Below are 26,949 nucleotides of genomic sequence, written 5' to 3' on the forward strand. Positions count from 1 at the left end.
TGCGTTCAAAAACTTAGCTGTATTTTTCAAAATATTAATATGTGCCAATGCATACTAGTATGTCATTTGCATGTATTATACCTATTGGCATGCGCCGCGTGGGGCCATGCTGCCCAATTTTTCGTATGCCAATAGGTAGTTGTGTTTTATATCATATTTGTCAAACTTTGTGATGATACTTTGCCACTACATGCTTGCATGTCGTACGCAAGTGTCGTCAATATTACATGGCGCTTCATGGGCTACTATGCCCAAATTTTCATTTTGTACTAAATAACTTAGATTTTTGTAGGCCTAACATGTTATATAATTATATTAACACATTTTTCTTATTCACTCCGGTGATGATCGTTCTAGATTCTGGCGTGGTGTATCTTAGCATGTAATTTGGCCCGGGTTTACCAATCAGACTGTTGCCGTTGTGTAGCGTGTTATTGGTGGTACGGCAACTTGTGTTTACTGTTACCTGCTGCCCGGTTGTTGTGACGCGTGAGACAGCCTGCTGGCCAGATTAAAAGCTGATGTTGATGGATATGTGAGATGGTACTACTTTGTGGAGATAAAGTATATTTTGAGAACCCGTAGTATGTTACATAGATGAGACAAGTGCCATGAATAAACCAATAATACATTGTTGAAGTAAAACGAGATATCACTGCAGTTTTCTTTAAGGTCCATCACAGACTCCTCCAGTGCATAGCCGGATTCTAGCTCCGGCAAGCCCACCTATAAAACCACTTGCTAAGTACCTAGCCGCTCGGTCCCGTCACAAGTGGTGGCAGCGGTGGGATTTGTTCTGAGATTAGGAGGAGTTGTGAGTTAGATGGACCCAGAAACTGCGGGGATGTAAACGGAGAGTAACAAGTTGAGCAAGTAGTAAACCCGAAGTCGTGGAAGACCGTGAATTCAAAGAGAGGTGGAAGAGCAAGTTGAAGTAAAAATAGAGGAACAGTGAGAGTATTGAGCAATGTCGGGAAGTGAAGTAGGAAAAGATGGAGGTAGCCCTGGATGGAAAGAGAAGTGGGAAGGAACTCGGCCCGGTGATAGTAATGCATCGGAGTTAAAGTCAACAGAGGGCAAGGTTGAACCAGAGCAATTGGAGGAGGCAGGCAGTAATGAAAGTGATATTGAGAGTGAGTCCGGAAGTAGTTTAGGCGCTGTTAGTGACTCAGATATGTGGGATGAACCTGATGATAGAGGGCGAGAGGCTGCACGTTCTAAGAATATAACTCGGAAACGAAGGGATAGTACTTCTGAGGAAGGGAAACAGACTCAGAAGAAGAGAGAAGTAGAACGGTTGCAAAGGAGAGTTAAAAGAAGGACTCGAAATGTGTCTGAGGAAGAGGCACCTGGTAGTGATATAGAGATGGAGGGTGATGGCGCTAGACATGAGCACAGAGAGAGACGGTACAACCTTAGATCTAGGGGATCTGAGAAGATGGCGTCAAGGTTGGAGGCAAGAGAGGATGGTGATTCCCATGAGCAGGGTCAGGTGAGAGAACCAGGTGTTGTAGTGCTTGATGTGAGGAGTAAAGGGTCAGACCAGAGGTATGGGGAAATGCTTCAACGCCACCAAGCGAATACAGCAGAGTGTGAAGTGCTGGAAAAGGTCATGTGGGAGAAGGAGAAGGAACTCGCGGATTGGCGATGGGGGTGAAAGTGAAGGAAAGTAGTATTGAGGATGAAAAAGGGCTTTTGAGGAAGCAGCTCGGGATGCGCAAAACCTGGAGATGACACGCAGGGAACGGAAAAAAGAACGAGTGGAGGAAAATGCCCGGGCAGAACGTAAAATGCAGAAATTGGAGGCTGAAGCCCAAGTTAAGAGACAGGAGAGGCAAAAGAGGAAACAGGAAATGCAAAAGGAGGAAGAGGAAGAGCGTCGCGGAGGGAAAGAGTGTAGATCCCGGTGGTGGCCGTGGAAGTACAAAAAAAACAGGAGAGAATAAACCAGTTGCGAGATAGTCGTAGAGAGCAGGAAGAGTGTGAGAGGGTGGAACGAGAAATGGCGAGAAAACGCGAAGAGACTGCACAAGCACAACGTGATGAGCGGCAGTGGAAAGAATGGCAAGAACGAGAAAGGAATAGCAACCAGCAGGCACTCCAAATAGATATTGGGAGTCTGAACCGGGAGAGGGAACTAGAGGAATTGCGAGGCATGCAGCGTGAGCAAAAGTACGGGCCTGTGAATATGGCATGGTCATCCAGAGAAGGGGTGGAAGTAGGCTGTCAGACCGATGATTCCAATTCAGGAGAAGAAGTGAGACGGCAGTCTAAGAAACAAGGTCGGCAGGATAGAGGAAAAGTACTGCGCAAAGGGCACAAGGATGGTGACACTGCAGAGCAAAGCCAACCGCCCCCCTTAAGGCGTGATAAGAGGCTGAAGGGGAAAAGGCAATTTGAGGCCAAGTTTGGATCCCTTTCGGGAAAGACAAAAGAAAAGGACACTCTGCATGGCCGGGAGACTAAGTCAGATCAAGTTGGGGATAAAAAGTCCAAAAAGGAGAAGAATAAGGTACGGATGTGTTCGAAGAAGTCACAATTGGCTAGCGAGACTGAAACTAGCAGTGAAAGTGAATCGGAGTCTGACTTTAGGCCTAAATCGTCTCCCAAGAGAGCATCGGTGTCAAAGAAGAAGAAGAAGGCGATAGAAGTAGAGAGTGAAACTGAGAGTAGCGATAGCAGTGGGAGTGACTCCGACACAGTGTCAGAAAGTGAAGGCAAGCGTAATAAAGTCAGCAAAAAGGCCAACAGGAGCACATCAGCGGTAAAGCGTCTGAAGGAGTCCAAGGGGTCTAGTGACGATGAGACTAAAGCTTCCTCAGGAGTAAAGTTAAATAAAAAGAAGCCTTCAAAGGGGAAGAAGTCACGGGGAAGGAAGAAAAATAAGCCTGCATTGACATCCACGGATGAGTCCACGAGTGCAGACGACACAGTTAAGAAACGAGGAAGTATGAAGCCCCCGAAGTTCAATGGGAAAGGCTCATTTAAGGAATTTGCCGCCCAGTTCGATGCGTGTAGAGACTACAATGGCTGGTCAGATAGGGAAGCCGCATTCCAGATGTTTTCTTGTTGCCAAGACGAGGCACTGGCCACGCTGAATGTGAATGATATTAATCCACGTGAGGCTCGTTATGCCAAAGTAGTGAAGGTGCTTAAGCGAGAGTTCGGCCCACGTGAGTGTCCCGAGAATTACTTCCTGTCTCTTTCTCGGCGTGAGCAAAAGCAAGGAGAGAGCCTCCGTGAACTGGGGAAGCAGATCAAAAGGCTAGTGGAGTTGGCGCACCCGAAGTCTGAGAAAGCGGAGAAAGATTACATAGCTAGAGAACATTTCAAGAGGGCGATAGCTGACACAGAGTTGCGCAAGGAACTCTTCCGGTCGACCCCTAAAACTCTGGTGGATGCTATAGGGCTTGCTGAGAATGTAGAGTCATTCTGCAAGACAGAACAAACCAGGGGTCGTGGGAAGCAGGTTGGCTATAGTAGAATAGCGAGTGAAGAAAGAGACTACTCACCCAGAGATTCTGAAGTGAGTGAGTTGATTGCACGTGTGAGCGAGATGGAACGTGACTTGAGGTCAGTTAAGCAAGCCAGACCCGAAGTTGCCTCTGGTAGGGGAGAGAGAAGTGATAGTCTTGGATACCAGCGCCAAGATGAGATGGTGAGGGTCTTGCTAGAGAAGGTGGAAGGAATGGAGAAGACGATGAGTGGCGTGAGCCAAGGTCCAGTTAATAAGGGTCCTCGGCCATCTCCTGCAGCAAAGGCACAGCAACCACCGCCAAATGGTAGAGTGAGTCCGCGTTCTCCAGCCCGTCAAGACTTCCCACGGAGATGCTTCAAATGTGGAGAGCCAGGGCATATGCAGAGGTCCTGTCCACAGCTAGCTGGTGGAAGGGTAGACCAGTGGAGTGAGTGTCGCAATTGTGGAGGCCGTGATCATATTTGGTGGCAATGTGAACGCCCGTTGGCATGTTTTGAGTGTCATCAGGAAGGACACATGTACTGGAATTGTCCTGCAAGATGGCAGGGAAACGAAATGAGGCCAAACCAATGGTCCTGGGGGAGGCCACCTGTGAGGAGGGACCAAGGCTGGAGACCGAACCAATTTGCGAGACAGGGGAACAATCAGAGTCAGACACCGGGGAGGCCGAACTTCTCACGGACATAAGAGAATTCGCCTTGGGGATAGGGGAGAATGAGCCCGGGGAAATAAAAGATCTATGGGTTTCAACTGTCATACAGGGAGAGAGAGTAATGCTTTGTGTTGATTCAGGGGCCTCCAAAGTAACATTAACACCAGAGCAGTACCGTCAGATCCCGCAGACGAGACGACCACCCTTGAAAGAAGAGAAAGTATACTTGCGACAGGCTGATGGGTCCAGAGTGCAGATAATGGGGTCAGCCTATATGGAAGTGCAAGTTGGTAGTCATGTTGAGAGTGTGCCAGTCTACGTTGCACAAGTCAGCGATAACTTGCTGGGAACGAATTTTCTGAGGAAGTGCGGAGCTAAGATAGATTTTGATAGTCTGCAGCTGATAATTCGTGGTGAGAGAGTGGATTGTCGCACAAAAGATGACAAACCATTGTATTCAAAGCTGGTTACGTCTTCAGAGATTCGTATACCTGCAGAACATGAAATGGTGGTCCCTGCATGCTTGGCTGGTAATAGGAGAGGTAGCATGATGTGCTTGGTGGAACCCATAGATCAGGGGATAGAAGATGATGACTTGATGGTAGCCCGAGCCGTAGTAGACGCTAGCTCGGAGATCATACCTGTGCGAATTATGAATTTGGGCTCAGAAGAAAAGGTGCTTAAGGCGGGAAAGGTAGTTGCCCGTTTGCTCCAGATTGAGGAGGAAGATGTTGAAGTTGAATGCGAACAGTCGGTTCGCAGATGTGAAGAAGTGGGAGCGGAAGTGGAACTTCCAGAGCACCTGAAAGAATTGTATGAGCGATGTGCCACTGACTTAGAGCCTGAGGGGAAGAGACAGATCTTCGAGTTGCTTGTCAAGTATCAGGACATATTCTCGAGGGGCGAGTATGACATAGGGCGTACCAAGCTGGTCCAGCATAGCATTGACACACAGGGTGCCCAGCCTATTAGACAGCCATTGAGACGCTCTTCACCTGAGCAGAGGACAGAAGTTGAGAGACAGGTGGCTGAGTTATTAGACAAGGGTCTGATACAACCTTCTGATAGTCCGTGGGCAAGTCCGGTGGTTCTTGTGAAGAAGAAGGATGGGTCAAAGAGGCTGTGTTTAGATTATAGGAAATTGAACGAAGTTTCCGTCAAAAGCGCTTATCCGCTTCCGCGGATTGACGACTCGCTCGATGCGCTAGGAGAGGCGAAGTTCTTTTCTACTTTGGACCTTGCGTCAGGCTACTGGCAAGTAGAGCTGGACGAAGATGCCCGTGACAAGTCTGCATTCAGGACAACAAGTGGCCTGTATTCCTGGAATGTACTTCCCTTTGGGCTGTGCAACGCACCTGCTACATTCGAGAGGTTGATGGACAATGTGCTGGCAGGTCTGCGTTGGGAAGCGTTGCTGGTCTATCTAGATGATGTCATTGTATTTGGTCGTACAATTGAAGAGTCCCTGACAAGGTTGTCCTCAGTGTTTGACAGATTTGGGAGTGCCGGGCTGAAGGTCAAGCCAAGCAAATGTTCCCTACTGCAGAAAGAGGTCCGGTATTTGGGGCATATTGTGTCCGAGAAGGGGATACACACAGACCCGGACAAGATAGAAGCCGTGAAGGACTGGCCGACACCAGTTACACAGACACAGGTCCGTAGCTTCCTGGGACTAGCGTCGTATTATCGGCGATTCATACGTGATTTTGCTGATACGGCTGCACCATTGCACAAGTTGACGGAGAAAAGTGCAAAGTTCCAGTGGAATGAAGATTGCGAGAAAGCCTTTGGCACATTGAAGGAAGCATTGATAACGGCGCCAATTCTTGCTTACCCTAAATCACCAGGACAGTACATCCTGGACACAGACGCAAGTAATTTTGCAATCGGGTGTGTACTGTCACAAGAGCAGGAAGGAGAGGAGAAGGTGATTGCATATGGTAGCAAGTCACTGAAGAGAGCTGAGAGGAACTACTGTGTGACGAGGCGAGAGCTGCTAGCAATTGTGGAGTTCTTGAAGAAGTACAGACATTACTTGGGAGGGGGCCAAGTGAAAGTGAGGACAGATCACAGCTCCTTAAGGTGGCTGTCGAACTTCAAGAATCCGGAAGGCCAACTCGCCCGGTGGTTAGAAGTAGTGCAAAGCTTCGATCTCTGCCTCGAGTATCGCCCTGGTAGACGTCATCAGAATGCAGATGGGTTATCCAGGCGCCCATGTAAACAGTGTGGTCGATGGGAAGGGCAGATGGCCAAAGAGGCAGAAGAAAGCCAAGGACAGGAAGCAGAAGTTGAGGAGGCTGGGCTAATAGAAACAAATGAGATTCCTATGGCCACGTGTGAAATTGGGATCCAGACAGACCCAGAACATGGGCTGGGGAAGGCTGAGGTTGCACGAGGCGACATTAAGACAGTGTATAGCAGCGGTGAAGAGCACACTCCGGAGGTTGAAGGAGTTGGTGTTATGCTGGACACACCAGTGACAGAAACAGCAGAGAACAGTGACACTGAAGTATGGCTAAGGCATATCACTACCATGCCTGAAGTTTCGCTGACTTCTATCCGAGAAGCTCAGATGGCTGATGAGACTATGTCACCCATTATGGTGTGGAAGGAATCCGGGGGTGAACGACCCAAATGGGAAGACGTTGCACATCAGTCGGCTGCACTAAAGACGTACTGGGGCCAATGGGACATGTTGACGGTGAAAGAGGGCGTCCTTCTGAAGCGATGGGAAAGTGACGATGGCAAAGAATTCAAATGGCTACTAGTGCTTCCAAAGTCATTAAGGAGGAAGGCACTTGATGCACTACATGCATCGAAGACTGCAGGCCATTTGGGTAGAGAGAAAACCTTGCCAAGGCTGCGAGAACGGTACTACTGGGTTGGTATGAGTGCTGATGTCAGAGTTTATGTGCGGCAGTGCGTAGACTGTGCCCGTAAGAAGAACCCTCCGTGCAAACGTCGAGCCCCGTTGCAGCAAACCCGTGTTGGAGCCCCCCTAGAGCGAGTAGCAATCGATGTCCTAGGGCCCCTTACAGAGACTCACCAAGGAAATTCATATGTCCTTGTGGTAGGAGACTACTGGACTAAATGGATGGAGGCATACGCCATACCTGACCAGCGTGCTGAGACAGTAGCAAACAAATTAGTGCATGAATTTGTGTGCCGGTTTGGAGTTCCCCTAGAACTGCACTCAGACCAAGTGAGGAACTTCGAGTCAGAAGTTTTCAGTGAAATGTGCAAGATACTGGGCATCACCAAGACAAGAACTACCCCTTATAACCCGAAGTCTGATGGTTTAGTGGAGAGGTACAATCGTACCATAACCAATGCAGTGTCGCTGATGTTGTTGCCACTACAAGACCAGAAGGAGTGGGACAAGTGTCTACCCTATGTGGGCTTTGCATATAGATCAAGTGTACAAGCATCTACCGGTGAAAGCCCTAATATGATGATGTTAGGACGCGAAGTATCTGCCCCAGTTGACCTAGTGTTTGGTGCAGTGCCCGGAGAAGGAGAATGTGCAACTGACTATGCAGAAGAGTTGAGAGAGAGAATGAGAGGTGTACACGAAAGGGCTAGGCATGCTCTTGAAGTGAGTAGTAGACGTCAGAAGCGGAACTATGACCGCCGAACACGAGATCCTATCTATAGGGAGGGTCAGTTTGTGTGGCTGTTTGATGTCAAGAGGAGACCTGGCTTGTCAAAGAAACTCACCCTGCCATGGGAAGGTCCCTATCTAGTGGTGACAGCATTATCAGATGTCACCTTCCGCATACAGAAAACGGCCAGAAGTAAACCAAAGGTTGTGCATGCGGACCGCCTCAAACCCTATGAAGGACCAGAGCTGGAACCATGGGTCTTCGAAGCTCCAGTCCCGGCAGAGAAACAGTCTGAGTTGGAGACCGATGTGTTGCCAGAGGTGGAAGGATTAGTGGAAGCACCTAAACCAGATGACCCTGTAGCAAATGGGGACAAACCTGCAGAGAGTCAAGGCACTGAGGAGAAGAACTCAAGTACGAAACCGGACACGGAGAGACCAAGTATCTTGAGGAAACGTCCAATGAGGGCGGAAGAGAAGAAGAGAGTCCAGTTCAATCCAGAGGTAGCAGTGCAAAACATCCCAAGATGGGGAAAAGGCAATAAAGTTCCAGGAAGTGGGCGTATGGTAAATCGGGTTGGAGACATAGGAGAACGTAAAGAAGCAGCTAATGCTAATGACACATATGGACCCCAGCTGTGGGTGGGACGTCGGAATCCGAGCCGAGTCAGACAGAGACCCATTAGGTACCGTTAGCCTAAGAGTAAACCAGGAGAGATTATTGTAAAGTATTAATCCCTTGTATTTTCTTATATTACAGAAATCGACATGGCTTCTAATAGAGCAAGAGTGGATGAAGAATGGGAGAAGGAAAAGGAACGATGGCGAGAAGATTTCCGCCGTGAGTACCAAGTATGGGAGAGAGAATTAAGAGAAAGGGAGAGGAGAATGAGTCAGGCGGAAGGGTACTATCAGCACTGGATGGAAATGAGGAGACGGGAACGTTGGCAGTGGGAGATGGAGTTAATGGAAAGAGAACGGAGGGTCAGTGCGCAGGAAAACGAGTTGGGTATGCTGGAGCGGAAATTAGAAAGAGCAGAAAGGAAGTTGAAGAAACAGCAAGAGCGGGTAGAAAGGAAGGAACATGAGAAGCGACAATTGGACAGGAAGATCGAGGAGGCAGAGGAAGAGATACAGAGACTAGAAGAGCTCGAGCGGCAAATCATGGACCAAGAAAGGAGAGAGAAGGAGGAAGGAGAGTATCGACAGAGTCTAGAAGAATGGTAGCAGCTAGGAGCTGAAGAAGACTAGGGATCTGCTGTCATCAGAAGACCGACTCCATGTTGGACAAAGGATATTTTGGCCTCGGGCATGTCAGATGATCAAGCTGACTACCATTGCCAGGAACTTGTTGGCTTCAGGCATGCCAGATGATTAAGCTGACTACCATTGCCATGACTGAGTCGGAAGGAGCATAGGACGCTATATATTTAAAAAATGTTGTAGAGTAAATTGTGTATATATATATATGTGTAGAGTAAGACAATTTCGAACCCCGTTAGTGTTTCAAAGATCACATTTTGACGGAGCGTCAATAATGTTGGGAGGGAGCTGTGTGACGGGATTCGAAATATTAAATATTATAAAGTAGTATCCTTTAATTTTGCTATCCAAATCACGTAGTGCGCCTTTTTAAAGGCGAATTTTCGAATTGCATTACGTCATTATCAATCAATCAATTAACTGGTAATAAGCCTCGCTGATTGGCTGCTTACCATGCGGTCTCGCCAGAGTGGAAATTTCCCCACTCCGGTGATGATCGTTCTAGGTAATTATATTTCTCTTGTTCTTTCGTTATTCTTTCATTATTTTGATTATTATAAATAATACTAGGAATTAAATCATTCCAACTCAACTTAGATTATTATGTATAGAACACGTAGAGGTGATTTGGGAGTCGTGGAATTAATTTTAGGATGTGTTTTGGAGCGATTTTCTGCTAGCAATTCGGGTGATGCTTCGTTGTTTTATTTTCCGTGTGCGTGTATACGGAAAGCATAGCATCTCTGCACATTTCTTATCGGTTTTGGCCATAAATTCACCCCCAAAATCATGCTTTATCGTGTTCGTATTTCAAAATCATATGTTTTAAACAATATAGTATTCTTTGCTGCTCATGTTGGTATATAACAGTATTTTCTAGGTGAAGCGGAAAGAGAGAAATGACTGATTTAGTTCGTCTATCTTAGATTATTTTATAATTAAATTTATTTGGGTTCCATTATTGCTAGATGGCTGACGTGCAAGATTGTGCATATCAATGAGGTCAAAGGTATACGTACCGCACAGCGCATTGCTAAGTAGCGCATATACATGTACATGCGCTAATTGCGTTACTCGGGTTTTCCCCGCATATTATTTTGGATCTTGGATTTAATTAATTATTTGAGATGGCGAGTTGCGTATAATATTAATAGGGATTATTATATTTTCGCGTCGTATTATTTTCGTTTGGAAAATAATACTCTCACTCTCTTTCTCATTGTCCACAATTTATTAGGTGTTTATTTATATTGTCTGACTTTTGACATTATTCATGATTATTATTGATATGCAAACATTGTAGCCTCAGCTAAAAGCAATTGTTTTACATTTTGTCAAATTATAGAGGCTTTAACATTTGGATCAGAGTATTTATGTGAAACTCACGCAAGTCACACCCAGATACTATTTTAGATTAATTAGGTCTTTATTACAAAACATGTCATGTACAGGGCCTATGATCTTATTTTGGCCTATAAATTGTGTGAAGTATATTTAAATATTCATGTATTTTTATTTTTATAATATGTGGATGTTAAGTGCTCACGGAAAGTTATTGGTAAAATGATATGGTATATTTTTATTATTATTATATGTGATTTCAACAGACATGATCGTGTTATATTATGGTTCCGTGCACGTGTATGTTTACTTTTCAGTGCTTCAGACAGGCCTGTGTGAGAGTGCGGATCTACGGAGTAGTGCACTGGGTGAGGAAATAATACCCTGTAGGAAATAACGCCGAGGCTGCGGAGGCGCCCGGGGTTATTTCTGAGCGGTAGTGCATCGACTAAGGGTGAGGACACCCCGTAGGAAATAACGCCGAGGCTGCGGAGGCGCCCGGGGTTATTTCTGGGTGGTATATCAACTGAGTCAGCTGAGGAACCTGAAAGGAAGGAGAGAGGCAATGGATCAAAAGGTACTAGCACGGATCCATAAAGGAGGGGAGAAGGTCCAAGGGGCCCATGCAGTAGCGTGGCGCAGCCCAGGACATACATGTATCATCGGGTAATGTAATGGTAGCAGAGAGGAGGTCTGGGGCCTAATTACTGCGGAGAGTAGTATTTGGCGAGTTAAGGGTAGTAGAGAGGAGGAACACGTCAGGTAGGACTGGTGTCCTGGTTCTACGTGGACTGGTGTCCTGGTTCTACGTGGACTGGTGTCCTGGTTCTACGTGGACTGGTGTCCTGGTGCAACGTGGGCTGGTGCCCTGGTACTGCGGGTATTTGGAGGAGAGTTGGGCCAGTCCGAGTTGGGTGATGGAGGAGTTTGACTTGTCCGAGTTGGGTGATGGAGGAGTTTGACTAGTCCGAGTTGGGTGATGGAGGAGTTTGACTGGTCCGAGTTTGGGTGATGGAGGAGTTAGTCGGTCCGAGTTTTGAGTGACGGAGGGCCTGAGCTTTGAGTGATGGAAGTAGTTGACCAATCCAAATTCTGAGTGATGGAGGTAGTGACAAGGCCTAATGGTATAGTAGGGCCTAATGGTTTGTATGGTGCTATTGTTTATAACACATAGTCTGTTGAAATCTATATTGTTTATCATGTCGTAATTTTAAGAGTGATGATGCATAGAGATATATACGTCATGTATCGTAAAGATACATACGTATGTCATCTTTTATGTATTGTTGAAAATCTGGTCTGCACCTAGAGAGGTGCAAATTTTCAATTGCGTTCAAAAACTTAGCTGTATTTTTCAAAATATTAATATGTGCCAATGCATACTAGTATGTCATTTGCATGTATTATACCTATTGGCATGCGCCGCGTGGGGCCATGCTGCCCAATTTTTCGTATGCCAATAGGTAGTTGTGTTTTATATCATATTTGTCAAACTTTGTGATGATACTTTGCCACTACATGCTTGCATGTCGTACGCAAGTGTCGTCAATATTAGCATGGCGCTTCGCGGGGCTACTATGCCCAAATTTTCATTTTGTACTAAATAACTTAGATTTTTGTAGGCCTAACATGTTATATAATTATATTAACACATTTTTCTTATTCACTCCGGTGATGATCGTTCTAGATTCTGGCGTGGTGTATCTTAGCATGTAATTTGGCCCGGGTTTACCAATCAGACTGTTGCCGTTGTGTAGCGTGTTATTGGTGGTACGGCAACTTGTGTTTACTGTTACCTGCTGCCCGGTTGTTGTGACGCGTGAGACAGCCTGCTGGCCAGATTAACAGCTGATGTTGATCGATATGTGAGATGGTACTACTTTGTGGAGATAAAGTATATTTTGAGAACCCGTAGTATGTTACATAGATGAGACAAGTGCCATGAATAAACCAATAATACATTGTTGAAGTAAAACGAGGTGTCACTGCAGTTTTCTTTGAGGTCCATCACAGTCTCCTCCAGTGCATAGCCGGATTCTAGCTCCGGCAAGCCCACCTATAAAACCACTTGCTAAGTACCTAGCCGCTCGGTCCCGTCACACTAGGAAGCACCCAACTGGTATTGTGACTGCCCAATTGGGTAGATTAAAGCCGCTTAAAAATCAATGTTAGATTCTTTTGTGTTGTAAGCTGTCATCATTCTTTTGTCTACGTGTGAACACGGGTGATAGAATGCAGTTTAAAATACCCTCCAAGGCCGCATCATTTCACATTTTAGGTGGGATGGAGCCGACGGGGACCCAGCTATAGCTGCCATTGAGGTGTAGGAATGCGTGAAATTGGATTCGTCTATACACATGTTAAGTTATTTAAATTAACTCAAGCAGTCTCAAGTTAGCTCAATCGAAAAGGCGTTCGACAATGGTGCGAGTCGTTGCGGGTTCGAACCCTGATGGTGGTGTATGTTTAAAATTCCCCTGAACAAGTGAGTTGTTGCTAATTGTCTCGTTGTAACTCATACGAAACATGGCGAGTTGATCCTGACTGCGATGGTCAATTGTGGCATATTTAGGGTGTGCGCTTCTTAGCTGCAAGTCCGATTGTTGTTTAATGGATTATGGACTTATATGGGGCCATAGTGGTCAGCGACAACAAGTGTGCTGCGATTTGTGGATCAACGTCTAGGCGTTATGCATGTGCGTAGCGCACTATAAATTATTGCGCCTTTTTTTTATTGTTATATGATACGAACGGCCTACATACAGTCACTCATACCTGAAAGTCCACGGCACTGTCAAGGTGTACCTCAGCCGCACGCCATTTATGTCCTCTATTCCCAGACATTGACCAGAGAATGTTGTGTGTATTAGAATCGGTTCCATTGACTATATATACATTTAATGTTGCTATATTTGCACCATACCTATCATAAGAATGTAAAATAAACATCTCAAAAAAGTAACTAACCCCCTTAAATAATGACCATTAGTCAAAAACGGGTGATTGTATTACACATCTGTATAATGCGTTGGAAGCAGAAATTATTTCTGCACATTTTGACACCTCATTTGCAGCAAATGACTAAATATTGACGTCACAGCGTACATTTAAATCAATGTAACCCAAGATTTGAAAAAAAAAATTGTATTGATTTTGTATTCAGTGTAATGGAAGGAAATCTGTGTAATGATATCTGAGTGTTTGTGTATTGTAAAAATTTGTATGCAAGTTCAAATTTCAAATCTGGACCTCACTACATTAAATTGACCGGTGTTTTATTGTTTTCTGGGCTATCGTATCAAATGAGGTGTCAAAATGCGCAGAAATAAATTATGCTTCCAATGCATTTTACAGATTTGTAATACAATAGCCCCTTTTTGAATAATGGTCATTATTTAACCTTTTTGAATAATGGTCATTATTTAAAGGGGGTTAGTTACTTTTTTTTGAGATGTTTATTACACAGCACGCTAGTGAATCGTTATACGAGGTTCACTTAGTCATTTAATGAGGCAATATAAACGATCGAATTTGGTGTTGAAATGAGCAAAATTTTGAGTTACACCTTTTAACTGTAAAATGAAAAACAATAATTTTATTTTTTTCAGTTAATGTCAGGAAAAAACTATAACGTTTGGTACTGCATATTTTTTTTCAAACCCTGGTGCTAAACATATGATATTAGGCTTCTATTGCAAGATTTTCGATTTTCACAGGCTTCAACTTGCCCCATGGCCTTTCCAACGTTTTTGCTTTTCAAAGTAACATAATTTGCTAATGAAAGATATTTCCCAACTTTCTAAAGCATATCATACGGGTCTATATTTAATTTGTTTCAGAATTTTCGGTTTTGGTTGCACCATTTTTCAATTCCGACTTCCAATTTTGTCAAAATTAGAAATTAAGTACTGAGTTGGACATTGTGGCAGTCGCAAGTGAAAAAAAGGTGAAACAAAAATGGATAATCTCACAAAACTATAATATATAGACCGACAGAATGTGCCAATAGAGGTGGGGAAAATCTTCCTTTACCGAACTATACTAGTGTGAAACGCTAAAAAAGTTAGTTTCAAAAATGCTCACGGGCTCAAGTTGAGGCATATAAAATCTTACACTAAAAGACACAATTTCATGCTTAATTTCAACACCAGGATTGTTTTAAAAACGTATATCCAAGTGCCATGCTTTTATCCGATATTACTGGAAAAAATGAAATTATTGTTTTTTATTTGACAGAGAAAATTAATTTCAAAGCAAAAAGGTGTATTTCTGAATAATATTGTGCTGATTTCAACATGTATCGATCGACTTTTAGCACGACTATGTATAACAATAGAAGATGGTCACTGGAGTACTGAGTGTTTATAGAAGCACGTCTTGTGACACAAAAGCTTGAACAATAGAAGTAGCCTCCCAGCAAACACACAGGTGCCCTCGAATTCTGAGTTAAAATTCAACCCGGAGCAGTCCTTCCAAGTTCACTCATCTATGTTAAGCATGGACTTGAGCAAGCCGAATTTGGATGCTATTAGCATATAACCATAAAACGATACTTCCCTAAAAAGCCATTTTCAAAATTTTAAACCTCAAATTCTGATGTCTTTTCGCCATTCGTCAATTTACAGGCTAACAATTTCTTACGTAATGCACTTTTCTGTCAAGGACTTGGTTCATGAGAATCCAGGTATCAACTAAATTGGTATAAAGGGCGTTGGCTCTTTTTAAAGTTGCTCCTTGTTATGCAAATGAGACAGTTTACGCTCAATAGCTTTTACACTGATTTTTCGGGGGCTGCTCTTTGTTATGCTAAACCCTTTCCCTATTTCACGTGCTGAAGGCCGGCCGTTTCGACACAGGTGAATGAGCATGAAATGAGTTTATCGCACGATTATTTGGTGCGGACTATAAATCACATTAGTGTACTCAGGGAATGTAATGTTATTTTTTAATTTGACTTACATGTGATACCAAAATGTGAGACATCGAGGGTACTTCGTAGTTGTCATTAATACTGGAGATAGCAGACGAGCCACGTGACCCGGCGTCGTTCCATAACTAGTCTCGAGGTACAAATAGCTACCTAGATGTAAAAATATATATTTACATACATTATGATATATAAATGTCACGCACATGGCATTTAACTATTACAGTACGTAAACAACTCGACACCCTAACCTAAAGCCAAGATTTCTCCGTGATACGGAAAAAAAGGAAAACTTCACGGAATTCGGGGTTTGATCACGAATATTTGAAAATGCCACAAAATAGTGAAAAACTCTCGAAATGTCTACATTTTGTGTTAATTTGCAAAATAAAACAAAGAAAAGTGATCATTTATCAGTAATCAACCATTAAACTTCATTCTAGCATTAATTCTAGGCCTTCAATGCAAGACTCTGGTCATACTACAGTAAATGGTAAGACAAAATACACTTTTAAAACATGTTTGTTTTAAAGCCATAATGTGTGATTTGCTTCGGATTTTACTCGGATTTCTTGCATAATTATAATGCCCAGTGGTGTACTAAAATAACCATGTTTAAAGACTAATCCTGAAGTGCTTTAATAACAGTAAAATTTAACTTTTTATATTAAAACCGGGTCGACCCGGTTTTATTCAGATTTCATCGATCGACTGCTTGCTAACATCTCCTCTGAATGTCAGCTTCTGTGTACACACGTCGAGCGCGATGCTCCCTGCAGTATTACATGTTACGATCGGTGAGCGTATTGTAGGCACTGGAATGAAATCGCAATGTTCTTCGATACCTCATTTGTTTGGCTCGAAATTGAAAGGGGATAATGTGATCAGTGAAAACAAACATTTAAATAAACTGAGCTCAAAAAGAAACTTATAATTTTTTACAACTTGTGAATCACAAGGTCATATCTAAAAATAGTGTCAATCAACATGAACCAAAATTACACACAGGATTACCTTAATACTCTACTCAAAACACATGTCAGTAACCAAGCAGTTGTCCAACTGACACAACAGCAAAATGCACTGTCATGGGACAGCTTCCTGGAAGTTCCTCCACTTTTACAGCCCAACATTTGGCACTCAGCACAAAAAATCTGTGAGAGTGCACACAAGATCCTTGCACTGATGATAAAACGGTGCTGCTTTCTGCTTTTCATACACTTTTTTTCATGAAACAGGGCTGGGCTGTGAATGTGGTCCAGGAAGCTGTTCCATATCAGTGCATTTGGCTGTTGTGTCAGTAGGAGAACGGCGTGGTTACTGACATGTGTTAAGAGTAGAGTATTGAAGTAAACCTGTGTGTAATTTTGGTTCAATTTGATGGACAGGATTTCAAGATATGACCTTGTGAAAAATTATAAGTTTCTTTTAAGCTCAGTTTAGAATCTATTCTTTATGCAAATCGCACATTATTGCTTTAACTTTTCAGTGCTTTATTGTGGAAAACGGAAAGTCACGGAAATCATCCAATTTGTAACACGGATTTTAAATTTTGTAAAACGGAGAAATCATGGCTTTAACCCTAAACCTTAAGGATGGTTTTAACCCTTGAATTGTGCAACGTTTTGGGCCTCATAACTAAACTATTGGTCTAAAGTATATAAAAGTGCACAATATAATAAGTATATAAAAGAGTAGTAAAGACTTGAAAAATCCATCTCTGAGGTCAAATTTGGGCAAAAATGTTCAGTTTAGGGAAATACAAAAAGGCGGGTTTTTTACCCAATTTTTTAGGGCAACGTAACCGAAAATTCGGTACAATTTTTTTATTAATTTTTAAAAACTAGATATGAATATGTAGGACCTGTTTTTTATTTCATTTTGTTTTTCTAATTTTGGCAAAAATCAAGCTTTTTTTTTTTCAAAATTGAGCATTTTCCAACCATTTTTGGTCAAAATTTAAAAACAAACGTGTCCTAGATAATTATATCTAGTTTATATCTCACAGATGGATTCATCAAGTGTTTACCATTCGAAACATGAATAATATATATACTTTAGACCAACAATTTAGCAGTTCATGAGGCCCAAAAGTTTCCATAATTCGAGGGTTTAAGACGAACCTTAACTATAGATACTAGTCTTAACCCTAAACCCCAACCATAAATCGTTATCCATAAGGCGACGAAAAAAAGAAACCCTGTTCTACGGGCGGACGGACCTTTCAAGTCGGGTCGGTCGGTCGGCCTTTTTTTTTTTTTTTTTGGAAATGACACAAAAAATCACTAAAATCTGTAAATAATTTGCAATTTGAGAAAATACAAAGGAACAACAAATTATTCATGACGATGCGTGAGATTTTACTCTTTTTTCAGCTTTTTGCGTGAGATTTACTACATAGGCGTGAGATTATACTATCTTGGCGTGAGACCGTGAGAAAGTGAGACTCACGGCCAATGCGTGAGAGTTGATAGCCCTGATTGAAGGCGTCCTCCTCAGCAAATGTTACAATCAGGTGGCATAGGACACGCGACACGTGACGTTCGAGGCTGACGAAAATACAAGGCTGACAGCCCCATTCAAAATACACGGTTAGCAGTTATAAATTGAAAAACAACATACTTACAGTGCGGTACATTGTCGTACCCCAACAGTTTTAGTGTAAGATAGTCAGGGCTGTCAACTCTCACGCATTGGCCGTGAGTCTCACGCATTGGGTCATTTTCTCACGGTCTCACGCCAAGGTAGTATAATCTCACGACTAGGTAGTAAATCTCACGCAAAAAGGTGGAAAATGAGTAAAATCTCACGCATATTCATGAATAATGTGGCGTCGGCAAATCCTGGTACGCCTTTGTCTCACGCCAAGCAATTCCAAAAAGTTGACAGCCCTGGATAGTTTTGCTTCGACACCACATACCAAATTCAGAAGTGTTTGTTAATATTTCATGATTATGTGTTAATTCAATGGCGACATCAAAAATGGCGACATCGCATCCGCCACTGCTTGGTTACAATATGGCTTTAAAAGTTATTGGTTTTCGGATTAACGAATCTACGGACTATCAACTTGTTACTGATTTACCTAGCGCTCGCCTTGACGTTGGCGCACACCGACATCGCCAGGCTAATATAATAATCATTTGGTGCAGCAGAGACACTAATATGAATACACGGGATCGATACACGTGAATTGCTATGCACGATTTTGATATCAGACGAAAATCTTCGGATACTGGGTTAGAAAATGATGAATATCTCCGCAAATGATTTTTCTCAAGAAACCAGATGTGGTCTCATACACTTGAAAATACGTGTTGAACAGATATGATGGTCGTTAGCGTGCGCTTTGAAAATTGGCCGTGCGCTTTGAACTCAAAATCTAACCAAAACTCTAATGTTATATTGCTTTGGTCCTGTATGGACTACAGCGCGCAGCAGGCTATAGCTGCACGCACTACTCAGTGGAGGCAGTATAATCATCGGACCGCAATGTCGTATACAAGCTTACTCACACAGCGAGAAATCAATTACCCCGGCTATTGTCATTAGCCTTTATCAGGTCACTTCGCTAATTATGCATCTCATAAGGTCCTAATAAAATGGCCATGGGTGGCTGTGGATTCAACCTACCATGGCGATTTCTACCATGAAGATATCGGGGCGATGTCACTGTGTGGCGTAGGTGTAAGAAATCTCAACCTCTGAAATATGCCGGTCCGATCGGCATCGAAAAGCTGGCTACATGACTTAACTGCAAATTTGGTTAGGCTTCCACCAGAATCTAATTATAGACTATAAGAGCGATTGTGATTTTCAAACGTACGTATCATACGCCAGTGTATCTATTCAAAATCACTCTCATGTGACGGGATTTCGAATAGATGAACGTGCGAATGATACGTACGTTTGGAAATCGCAAACTCTTTTATTTACCTCCATACGTGCCGAGCGTGTGATCATTAGTAGGTCCTGTGCCGTATGACGGTGTGCCACCTCTGCGCAAATACCAGTTTTTGTCATCAGAAGTATCCTGAATAAAATTTCCCAAACCTCTTTCAAAATCACATGATGCGCTTATTACTGGACAGACGCCATTGGTTAATATTAAGTCATCAATAGCGACGGTACCATCAAAATTCTTCCCCCGAATGACTTCAAACATCACCTGTTTAATAAAATATACAAGAAGTATGTTGTATTACATTCATTGGATGATACTTTGGAACTAGTTTGCGTCTGACGTCAGTGCAAAGGCGCGATGTGATTGGTCGCTGACCTGCGCAGTACGGCATTTTTGGTCTGGTTGACAGAACGTCATACGCAAACTAGTCTTTTTTAATTCGGTCTTCAATTATAGACACTTTTTACCAATTTACCCAACAGCAACAAATATTGATCTAAAATCCCATAATGCTCCTCGACAAACAAGTGTGGCGCTAAAAAAGCTGTATATTATTCAGAATCCAAATGAACGATCCATTACTTTTTATTGGTATAAAGTAATTATGGTAACCAGTCGCTCGCTATTTGCGATTGAATTACAAACAGTATATTGTATAAACATTTCTATAAAATAGATCAGTATTCTTTCCATAAAATGTTAACTTTTATGTCAGATAAAATGAGGTAAAGCAAAGAAAATTGAAATTTACTACTATATAGCGTCAATGCGTGTTTCACCGGCGGTCCTAATACGGTACGATCCTTGATGTGGCCCGCACGCCATGTACGTACTGTTTTATGAACATCCTATACGTTTTCGACTAATATTTCCATCTTATTAAGGATACGATACATATTTTACCGACAAGTGACTCATTTTGGAATGCGATCATGAATTTTGAAGAAAAAAAGTTTCCACACGCTTCGTTGGGACTCGAACCAGCGATTCTAAACTTCATTCGATTACGCGTCTAGCGCTTTACCGCTCGGCCACCGTGGCAGTTGAGCGAATGAGTGTAATGATAAAAGATAAATCTCATAATGCCATCTTTAGCCTTTTGTTTACTAAAAAAAGACGCGTTTTGTAAAGATAGATTAGCCGTTTATGCATAAATAGCACGAACGTTTGGGAAAGGTTTCAAACAAATAATAAAGACACTGATGTGATGATGAAATTGCGTAAGTCGGGAATTATCTGCGTCGCAATGTTTTGTTTTGGTTCTAGGAATTTGACCTTAAAATTTACGACTTCATGACATTATTATTCGAAATCAACAAAAGATATTTCAACACTATATGTCCTCATTCTTTCTCTAGAATGTTTTGTACATGTATGTGAAATAGCTTCAACAATGGTTAGCTGCATAATGGTAAAAATAGGTTTGACCTAAAAAAGGGCGAGAGGTACCATATTTACGGATTCAGGCTAAATTTAAAATTGATATAAAACGTTTGTTTTTTGATCGATTACAAAAAATAATTTTTGTCGTATAAAGAAATTGTATCTGGCGTGAATTACACTACAGTTTTTATTCCAGGGGCTCTTTGACTTTTTCAAATATTTTTTTAATGATAGAATGAATCCCTTGGCCCTCTATACTTACGCAAAAGATCGAGTCCCCTTAAAGGGGCATTTCGTGATCCACAGCCTCATCCCCACTTTTCTCAAAAAAAGTTGAGATTTTTATATCACTGGAAACCTCTGGCTACATAATGTTTATGTACAAAATATTTCTTGCAGATTAATTCGTTTAGCAAAGATATCGTGAAAATTGAATTTCGTTCTGGTGCACCAGAACGAGATTACAACGCATTGTCTATGGAGCAGTCTAATACACATAATCATGCATAAGTCGCAAACGCAATATCGGAATCAACTGAAATTTTGGGAATATGCTTTTTTCGTGGATATGTACTGAAAAATGTCATAAAAAGAGGATGCTAGGATCACGAAATACTCCTTTAAGACGGTTTATTCAAAATCTCGGATTTTAAAAAACAGAATTTAAAAACAATATTGAGGGCGTCCTTCCCAGCAAATGTTACAATACTGCCTTAACGTATGCTCACTCTGTAGTTATACCGCTGTCGTGGTATATCCATAAATACTTGTTTCCACATATTTACAGTGGGCGTACTGAAAGACCAATTCGGCACCAGTCGAGGGGTGTAGTTATTCTGCATTACGTAACCATTCAGTCGACCCAAGTTGCTTCCTCGCATGGAGACGAAAAAGCGCAAGCATCTTCGGGCGGAATTTCCCGAGAAGAGTGGCGATACAATTCGTGAACCCAGCTCTTGTTCTTGCTGACCATTGGGATCCGTGGAAACAAATATGTAAAAACCTGAGCGAGAATAAACGAAAATGCGTCAGTCTATTTTGTTTTTGGTTATTTCATTGAACAATTATTCAGGGGCGTGCCCAGAAACCGAGACCCCTAGGGGCTGAATTCTAAAAAGTAATTTCGAAAAAACTTGAAAGTGAAAGCCCCAATAGTGCCATTTGGTGCAACAATTTCACACTTTTATTGGTTATTTTCGAAGCATTATATTCGCAACAGATTTCTAGCACTAAGCTGCGAATTTTAGTTTGATATGAACACTCATGCTCAATAACTCTCAGAAGTTGTCTGACAGGGTGTCCCCATGAGAAAGTGATAAAAGCTCAAATTTATCCCATTTACTATTGTTGACTACAATGTATTTGTCAGAAAGAGAGAGAGGCCGGCGTTGCGTTCAAATATTAATGCGTCAGGGGTGTCTGAATTCTGAATTAGAATTTTTATGATATATTAATGAAGGATATAATAATCACCATCTAATGTCAGTCATGGTATTGGAAGTGCGTAACAAAAGTCTTGTGAAACACCTGGTTTTGTTGAGGGTTGTGGTGTTGTTGGTGGTGTTGCTACTGTTGTTTGGCTTACCTGACGATGATCCCAGTGTATGATCACCAAGGGGTCCCTTATTCGGCTGTGGTGTTGTTGCTACTGTTGTTTGGCTTACCTGACGATGATCCCAGTGCATGATCACCAAAGGGTCCCTTAGTCGGCTGTGGTGTTAGTGGTGTTGTTAGTGTTGTTGCTACTGTTGTATGGCTTACCTGACGATGATCCCAGTGATGATCAGCAAGGGGTCCCTTAGTCGGCTGTGGTGTTGTTGGTGTTGTTGCTACTGTTTTTTGGCTTACCTGGCGATGATGCCAGTGTATGATCACCAAAGGGTCCCTTAGTCGGATGTGGTGTTAGTGGTGTTGCTACTGTTGTATGGCTTACCTGACGATGATCCCAGTGATGATCAGCAAGGGGTCCCTTAGTCGGCTGTGGTGTTGTTGGTGTTGTTGCTACTGTTTTTTGGCTTACCTGGCGATGATGCCAGTGTATGATCACCAAATGGTCCCTTAGTCGGCTGTGGTGTTAGTGGTGTTGTTGGTGTTGTTGCTACTGTTGTATGGCTTACCTGACGATGATCCCAGTGTATGATCACCAAGGGGTCCCTTATTCGGCTGTGGTGTTGTTGGTGTTGTTGCTACTGTTGTTTGGCTTACCTGACGATGATCCCAGTGCATGATCACCAAGGGGTCCCTTAGTCGGCTGTGGTGTTAGTGTTGTTGTTGGTGTTGTTGCTGTATTTATTTAGCTTACCTGACGATGATCCCAGTGTATGATCACCAAGGGGTCCCTTAGTCGGCTGTGGTGTTAGTGGTGTTGTTGGTGTTGTTGCTGCAGTTATTTGGCTTACCTGACGATGGTGCCAGTGTATGATCACCAAGGGCCCCTTAGTCGACTGTGGTGTTAGTGGTGTTGGTGGTTGTGTTGCTACTGTTGTTTAGCTTACCTGACGATGATCCAAGTGTATGATCACCAAGGGGTCCCCTAGTCGGCTGTCCCGAATTACCTCGCCATTGCCAATCAAATGCATTCCGTGTATCTTTAGTAAATCCACAGATATCATTGAATTCTAAGTTACAAACAAACTCATTCAAGGTTGATGCTGCAGTGCTAGTTGCTGGAGTCGTTGTTGCGTTCACTATTGTAACGTTTTATTGAATAAGAAAATAGGTCTGTTAAGTTTACGTAAGGATCTCGATAATTTTGAACTTAACCCCCTGAGCACTACCTACCGATCTAACATTGCCTCTGATTGGTCAATTACATGATATCTTCACTTTAATCACCAATCAGAATGGAGCTTTTCAAATAATTCACCCCAATGTTTTTGCGTGGTGAAATGATTCTAACAATGTTGCTGATTGGTCCAATTGATAATGAAAACTTTTTTTGGCCAATCGGCAGGTAGTTCTCATGGGGTTAAGAGCTGAGCGGATTAATAAGAAGAGTTTTGACAGTACTCGGTATACGCTGGCGCAGTGATGTATTAATCGAATTGAATATCATAGCAATAGGTGAAAAACGATTTTTTGAACATACCCCGCTGCACTGGTTCGATCACGCGGTACCTTTGCATTGAACCATATCATGCTGATCACACGCACCTGACAGATTGGTATCTTTGAAAAGACCGGTATTGTATTCAATCTATGATTGCAGACATACACAGGCGATGAGTGCAACCTGCTTATGGTTCAATGCAGAGGTACCGCGCGAACGTACTAGTGAAGTGCGATATATTCAAGAATTGCTTTACCCTAATGCTAATCCGAATATTACATCACTTCGCCAGCGAATAAAGAGACGAAATATTATTGTCATGATTATTGACTGTTTCCAATGGACCATTCCTATAATTGACACTTTCCTGCCGTTGATGGGGTAAACATCAATATGACGTATTATGAAATAACCAAAACAAGGTCATGAATTGTATAACGTGATCATAAAATAACTAAGTAATCTCAAGACACCCTTCCTGACCTAGGGTTCGTTATTTTCTAATACATGATATCGATGTGATATCAATGTTCACTCCACCAACGGCAAGAAAGTGCCAATAACTGGAATGGTCTATATCTATTATATTGGTTAATCTTTTGACCCAAAATACATACTTACAGAGGATACATACGGAAGAGGAGAGAGGAAATGTAAAGATGGATCAAGAGGAATCGGTTTAGTTTGCACGATTATGAGAAGGTCCACTTTGATTTGTTACTTTGTTTGTTTCAAAGGAACAAGGAAGGAACGTATCAGGCATCAAAGGCGACTAATCAATAAGATGTACCTGGTATACCTATACATTGACCTCGCGTGACCGAGATATCATCTAAAGAAATGTCACCATGGTATTGGGATCCTTTCGTGCCCTGGAAGACGATCTGAAACAGTAACAAATAATCAATTTAGCAAACCCGTGCCTATTTAGCCATATCGGTGATTCCTATCAGGGAGCCCCTATTCAAAGTCCTTTTAAGCAAAATAGTACTAATATCTTTAACTGACTATCATTATCCGTCTTACAAAAACCGCGAAAGCCGGGTAATCGGCTATAACCTTTTAATTTGTAGTTGTCAGTTTAGTGAGTTCATTTGAGACCGTCAGTGTTAAGTCAGCATAGATTTTCTTTGGGATTTTGGATCACCGACCGAGTTTTTATTTCTTGACCGATTTCAACTAATGAGGTCTTAAATCCGAGCTAAAAGATGTAGCTATGTTTCACATTATCTGTCTTTGTTTAGCCTTTAAAAATAGTGGAAATAACTGGTGATTATTTTGTTGTCTGTGTGTGTCCGCTATGCCACTAAAATGCTAACGGACGTACAAATTCTTACCTGGAATCCAAAATTTATAGACATATCTATGCTATGTTCATGCCACGTGTCTCCTAAATTGCCTGATACATTCCAATGAGAATACTGAGGAACATTTTCTCCGTGTTCACGCACAAAGACGTGTAGATCTTGGTTAGGTGGTCCATACATATGATAGTAGAATTTAAGACACAAATCCGTGGACGTATTGGAAGATGACGGAATAACGACGGTAGGTGATAATAAGCGAGACATCCTACCATGCGATGAGGGGAAGGAAGACTCTATAAACACGTAGTGGCCTGAAAAATAGGTAGCAAAAGTAATAGATGATTACTGATTGTGGAACGGTTGATCCTTAGAAGAACGTCCACAAAAAACCCTAAATACCTCTTATCAGGGCCGGATTTACCTTTTGGGGCCCTGGGCCAGGCCGAAATTTGGAGGCCCCAAAATTCCAAGTGAAGAAGGCATGTGCACTCAAGTGGCCAAGTATATTGGTTTCCGTATAAGATCGACAGTGGCGGCGGCGGTAGATTTAAAATTTAGAGGGGACAGACATTTTGCTTTTACGTGGACAGTCAATTCCGACTATTTTAGCCCCACATGAGATGAATTTTGGTATTTGAAAACATTTAGAAAAGTTACCTTATTTTGGTCCAAAGCATGGGCAAAAAAGGAAGATTCACAGGGTAATTTGGGGGGCCCCAAATTTTTGGGGCCCTGGTTCCGGGCCCATCTGGCCCAATGATAATAATAATAATAAGAGAGACTTAATATAGCGCCCAACGCTGATAGCCTCTGGGCGCTGAACAAATAAAATACCTTAAGCTACAAATACAGATATACTTAACTTAAACATGATAATAACAAGCATATATCTGACACAAGCAAAAACATTATATAAGATCAAAGCACATAGATTCAAATATCAAATCAAAGATATAAAGAGAGCGTGACCAGCACCATGTGAGTTGATTTAATTAACAAATAAAAATACCTTAAGCAATACATTAAACACCTTAAGATAAGCAAGATAATACAAAACCAATTTACATTTACGAGTATAGTCAAATATTACTTCAACAATATAAATTAGGATATACAAAATCAAAGTACATATTTAAAAGTATCATATATACAGAAATAGCACAACTTAAAATAACTTTTTGGGAATGTGAAGACGCGTGACCAGCACAATAACAGGAAAATGGTAACCCAGGAGAGGAGAGGTTACCAGCACTTCACTCTCAGTATGTGCAACAGCAACATACTCCCTGAAACACTAGGGCTGAGTTCGCGAGAAAGATAAAAGCGATGTGCCCAGCACAACAATGACCATGATGACGTAGAAAAATCCCTGGAGAGGAGAGGTTACCAGCACATCACTCTCAACAAATGCAACAGCAACTTGCTCCGTAAGATGACAAATCGGCAGGGTAATCAAATTAAATAAACATGAAAAATGGGCTACATTCACGAGAATGATAAAAAGCGATGTGCCCGGGACAACAATGACGTAGAAAAATCCCTGGAGAGGAGAGGTTACCAGCACATCACTCTCAACAAGTGCAACAGCAATTTGCTCCGTAAGATGACAAATCGGCAGAGTAATCAAATTAAATAAATATATACATGAAAAATGGTTGTATAACAGCTAGGTACATCAATATACATGATGTATCCGGCCATGCCTCTTATAGGGGCTACTTGATAGGCCGTAGAACAGGGTCTTTTCATTGCCTGAGAGGAAATAATTTAAACATGTTTGGGGATATGTACCTCATTCAAACTTGACAATGCCTAAATTTTAAATTGGTTAGACTTCATTGTTTGATAGCATGTAAACCTACGTCATTTTTAAGGGTGAACACTAGCCTGATGTCGCTATCTTAATTCGTATTTTCATCTTTACAAGGGGTAGACACTGGTATAAAAGCATTAAAACGTCAGAAAAGGAGTAAGAAATAGCAACGACGTTTAAAAAAAAAAACTTCTTATCATGAAATGTTAGCAATATGTTATTTAGCTAAAT

General features: G+C 42.1%; 1 protein-coding gene across 1 annotated transcript in view; it reads right to left on the reverse strand.

Moving 5' to 3' along the window:
• The window catches only part of LOC140157541 (MAM and LDL-receptor class A domain-containing protein 1-like), a 62,037-nt gene that overhangs the window by 29,376 nt on the left and 5,712 nt on the right, over positions 1-26,949 (reverse strand). Inside the window, exons 3-9 of the mRNA XM_072180773.1 lie at positions 24,936-25,216; positions 24,389-24,482; positions 23,045-23,236; positions 21,278-21,552; positions 19,199-19,430; positions 15,295-15,415; positions 13,111-13,258 (exon numbers count right to left, since the gene is read on the reverse strand). Of these exons, the coding sequence (XP_072036874.1) occupies positions 13,111-13,258; positions 15,295-15,415; positions 19,199-19,430; positions 21,278-21,552; positions 23,045-23,236; positions 24,389-24,482; positions 24,936-25,216 (1,343 nt within the window). The remainder of the gene's footprint in view (positions 1-13,110; positions 13,259-15,294; positions 15,416-19,198; positions 19,431-21,277; positions 21,553-23,044; positions 23,237-24,388; positions 24,483-24,935; positions 25,217-26,949) is intronic.

The sequence above is a fragment of the Amphiura filiformis genome, chromosome 7 (assembly GCF_039555335.1).
Source record: "Amphiura filiformis chromosome 7, Afil_fr2py, whole genome shotgun sequence".
Lineage (NCBI taxonomy): Eukaryota > Metazoa > Echinodermata > Ophiuroidea > Amphilepidida > Amphiuridae > Amphiura > Amphiura filiformis.